At 38.3% G+C, this 4569-nt stretch overlaps 1 protein-coding gene across 1 annotated transcript in view; it reads left to right on the top strand.

The window, feature by feature from the left end:
- LOC107689150 (nuclear inhibitor of protein phosphatase 1-like) overlaps positions 1 to 3501 on the top strand; it is a 7004-nt gene extending 3503 nt beyond the window's left edge. The window contains exons 5-7 of the mRNA XM_016487063.1: positions 1155 to 1299; positions 1993 to 2057; positions 2144 to 3501. Coding sequence (XP_016342549.1) covers positions 1155 to 1299; positions 1993 to 2057; positions 2144 to 2497 — 564 coding nt within the window. The 3' untranslated portion in view covers positions 2498 to 3501. The remainder of the gene's footprint in view (positions 1 to 1154; positions 1300 to 1992; positions 2058 to 2143) is intronic.
- Positions 3502 to 4569: the final 1068 nt, after the last annotated feature.

Raw genomic sequence — 4569 nt, 5'->3', positions numbered from 1 at the left:
TGGAAGAGCCACAACAAGCCCTTAGAAGAATATCCCACGACAGCTGTTGGACCAGATATAATCCACTACCAATTTTGAAAGTTTACCTAACCTTTTTCTGAAAATGCTTAATAAATGCTTTTTAACTCTATGTGGATATCAGGAAAAATCCCATTCTCTTGGAATGAAGCGGATATAATACCCATTCTAAAACCAGGAAATGACTATAATGAAACCATTAGCCATCACCCTAGAGCTTTAACCAGCTGCTTATGCAAACCAGTGGAGAGGATGGTTAATGATCGCTTGGTCTGTGTACTGTGATCTGAACATCACATAACTAATGCCCAGTGTGGATCCAACAAATGTCGAAGCACCTACGTACCTCTTTTCAGTATTAAAATAGACAGCATTGCAAAAGTCATTGGTTCTGAAGTCCACTGTAGTTTTTATGTAGATGACATCTGTATTTGTTACAGAAGCAAGTGCATGCATAGCACTATAGTGCAAAAAATCCAGCTGAAGAAAAACAAAATACAATCTTGGTCAAAGCAGAACGGTTTCAATTTCTGACAAACAAAAACTACCTTTTTTTCCCGCTCCATTGATTGCACAATGAACTATAGTTGCTGATGGATGGAGTCCCCTTTAAAGTTGTAAAAGAGACCAGGTTTCTCGGTATCACCTTTGACAGCAATCTGTCTTCTATTCCTCACATTGAATTACTTAAATGTTTTAAAGCTATGAATGTTTTCAAGGATTTATCCAAAAGCAAATGACAGAGGTGTCATTTTAAGACCTAATGCATGGATCCATTGTACACATCCCGCTGTTTTTGTTCACTTAAGATGCAACTGACTGTGCTTCTGTTAATAATCACCAGGCCCGGCTATTTGCCGTTTTTGTGTGTAGCATCACTATGAAACTGAATGCGGTGCAATCAACAATTACAGGATAATCTTGATTATCTTGTTTTCATAATTGTTCAAAATCAAATTTGAATTTGATTGCCTTAATGTTGATCATTAGATTTCCCATATTACCCCATGTATCCATGTCGCTTGTTTTAGGGTTTTTTAAGAGACATTTACACCGGCACAATTGGTCTGTAAAATTAATTTCAGGTCCATTGCAATGAATGAGCAGATCTCTAAAATGGTTTTTTTTTTGGGCAGAATCTGACTGAGTTCAACACGGCTCATAACAAGCGCATCTCCACCCTCACCATAGAGGAGGGCAACCTGGATATTCAGAGACCCAAGAGGAAAAGGAGGAACTCCAGAGTGACCTTCAATGAAGAGGATGAGATCATTAACCCAGGTAGAGTGATTAGCCTTAAAAACTTATCTGACCTTTAACTGCACCTCAATCAACCACTGGGTCATCCACAACAGAGCAATCGTTTGGCATAAATGCAAGTTATTCGTTAATTGTGAACTACTCCGAAACCACAAGCTTGTGGAACATGCAACAATGCCATGCTTTGACTTTGATTGAATTAAATGTGATCACTGCATGTTCAATCACTTTTGAAATGTAACAATTACACTTAAGATGTTCTGCAGTTGCTGCTTTTCTGTCCCATAATTTAAGACAGAATTTAAGATTGGCTGTCAATGTTTTTATCATTCAGCAGCTGGAAAAAATCGTTCTGAAAGTGATTCTAACGATATCGTTTCTCTATGCCTTTATCGTTATAGCTGTGGTGTGGACTCTGCTGTTCTTTAATATTGAGAGATTTTTAGAACTATATCTTTATCGTTATCGTGCTTGGTGTGAACGGGCCTTTAGATGTCTTTTTTTTTTTTTCAGATTTAATATTAGTTCAGTTTTTATTTATTTCCAGATAAACTTAAACTTATTTAGTTGCCAAAGCTTTAGTTGTTTGTTTTATATTTTATTTCAGCTTTATTTCTGTTTATTAATGCCATTAACCCCCCCGCCCCCCCAAATCATTCAACTACTTTTGTGACTTGAGGCATTTAACAATGTTTGTGTTGTTAACTCTTTTAGAGGACATCGACCCCTCTGTTGGACGTTTCAGAAACATGGTCACAACAGCTGTGGTTCCTATTAAGGTAACTTCTCAAGTCATTCAGTCATTTATGCAAAAAAAGAGAGATTGATTTACATGTTTACATGCTCCTGTTTGTTTACCCAACAGAAGAAGAAAATGGGCGGAGGCAATGCGCTGGGAATCGAGGAAACCATGACCCGACACATGCACATGTTCCCTTTGCATGGTGGACTCTACAGAGACCTTCCCCCGGCCAGTCACGAAGCTCAATCCACAGGAGCGCCCGGCGGAGCCACAATCCTGGGAGGACTGCCGTTACCCCTGCCCAACCCGGCCCCGGATGTAGACCTGGCCCAGGAGGCCCCGCCGGCTCCGCTCGTGCTCAACCCCACGCCGCTACCCAGCCCCTACGTCTCCGACCCTCTCAGCGAACCCCGCAAGAAGAAGTACGCTAAAGAGGCATGGCCTGGCAAGAAGCCCACGCCGTCTCTGCTCATCTAGCTGCTTATTACTAATACAAGACTCTTCTGTACTCATGAACTCTATCTTGAAGAATCTGGCAAACAGACTTTGATTTCAACTGCGCTACAAGTATCTGATTTAATGCAAGAAATCTGTAATTTTTAAAAGAAGATCTTTCCTCCTAAAATGAGCATTGGCTCACTCTCATGTCATTCCAGATGCATAGTACTTTCTAAATTCATTGAAATGCAAAAGGAAGAATGTCCTCATTTGCACAGTTCAGTGAAAAAATTCAAAAAAGAAGTGCATTTTGACTTATTTCGCTCTGTTCCTCACACGGAATAATCTGGTCTTAATCATTCATTTTTGTTTTGTCAAAAGAGCTGCTTGGACGTTGTGCATTAGATCTTTTGTGTTTCATAGGAACGTTGCAATGACATGAGGGTGAGTAAATGACGTAATTTTAATGCATTTTGATTGATCTATTTCTTTAAAATGCCTGCTTGAACGTGAGAACCGAATGAAAAGCAAACACAAGTACATAACCTGATCCAAACAGCAAAATGTGTCATGTTTAGCCTAAGATGGCAGGGGGGTTAACTTTTATAGTGTACTCTCTTTGGTTTTTTTACTCTCTTTACTATTTGTTAAATGTGAAGTTGTTTCAAACTAGCTGTTTGGCCATCGCACTTCAACATGAGCATCATTAATGCAGATGGTAGATCTGGTAGATCTTCCACAAACCCTGTATTTGGTTTCAAAACTGATGAAGTTCTGCAATATTGTAACACTTTACCTTGTGAAGATCTTTTTCCTCTGCTGTTCCGCACTGTATTAGTTTCATACACTTGTTCCCCTTAATATACAAACCGAGGGCAGCAGCGTTTCAAATGAACTGTTAGTTGATGGTTCATCAGGGCTCAATGTATACGGTCTTCACTGTTAAAGAGAGAAAGAGAAAAATGTTTTATACTCATGTTCTGTTTGGTGCATTTGATGTTTGTACATATCATTCACAATAAAAGCCAGTGTATTTTTATATATTTAAACTGATGCCAGAAGTCTTTACCTTCGAATAGAGGGTGGCTGCTCATCCTATTTTATATTCATGACTGAGCTGTTAATTTCTCCACAACTGGTTTGACTACCAATCAAGATGTCCGCTGCCATGTGATTTATGGTTCAAGACCATAATGCTGATTATCAGAAGTTGTCCATTCTGGCCTTTCATTGCTACAGCATGCCTTTACTTTACAAAAGCACGTTCCTGACAGGAACAGACACTATTATTTTTACATATACAGCTGCAAGCAGCAATTATGGGCCTAGTACAATACACATACACCAGAAAGAGTAGTTTGCAATACCAGCGATGAATTTAGGTAGTTACCTTGACAGACGGTAAGTTCAGTGTCAATATACAAAACCTTTGCAGTTTCACTTCCTGTTCTTCATCAGCATACTTTATTTCTGGATACTGATGTCAAACCACAAACCTGCATTTGGTGGCTTTTATGAGGCTTTGGTTTGTCTATGAAAGGAGACACTTTCAATTAGACATGTTTTGCCAAATAAATTAAAATAGAAATAAAATACTTTTTTTTTTTCTTTCTGTTAAATTCTGCATTCTTGTGTATTAAAATACACAAATTGATTCAACGACAAAAAAAAAACTGGTTCATTGACATTTACATGATATCCATGACTTCTCTGATTGGTGCATCTCTCTTAAGGATTGTGGGAAGTGTGGTTTTTCACCAGAAATGTAAAAATACAGAATCAAATAAGTTAAAATCACTGACTTCTACATGGCCATATACCATCTCTTAACCTCAGCTCATCCAGTACTGAAGGTTTATTGAAAGATTATATTTCTCTGAGGGCAGAATAAATGGGATTTTTACATCCGGATACTTTCTGTTGTGCTTTCCTTACAGGAAATTATTTGTATTTCTTCGTTTCACACTGCAGAGCATGCTGCCCACTTCTGCTTTTTACTTCTGTCCTGCGCTAATGAGACATGATTATTAGAAAGCCAAATGAATCTATTTTAATCAGGCTTTAAATCCTTGTAACATGCTACTCCAGATGTGTTTTTTATATGAATCATA

The sequence above is a fragment of the Sinocyclocheilus anshuiensis genome, unplaced genomic scaffold (assembly GCF_001515605.1).
Source record: "Sinocyclocheilus anshuiensis isolate Anshui unplaced genomic scaffold, SAMN03320099.WGS_v1.1 scaffold737, whole genome shotgun sequence".
NCBI lineage: Eukaryota > Metazoa > Chordata > Actinopteri > Cypriniformes > Cyprinidae > Sinocyclocheilus > Sinocyclocheilus anshuiensis.
Note: the sequence above shows the minus strand (reverse complement) of the source record. Positions and strands in the feature narration are given on the sequence as shown.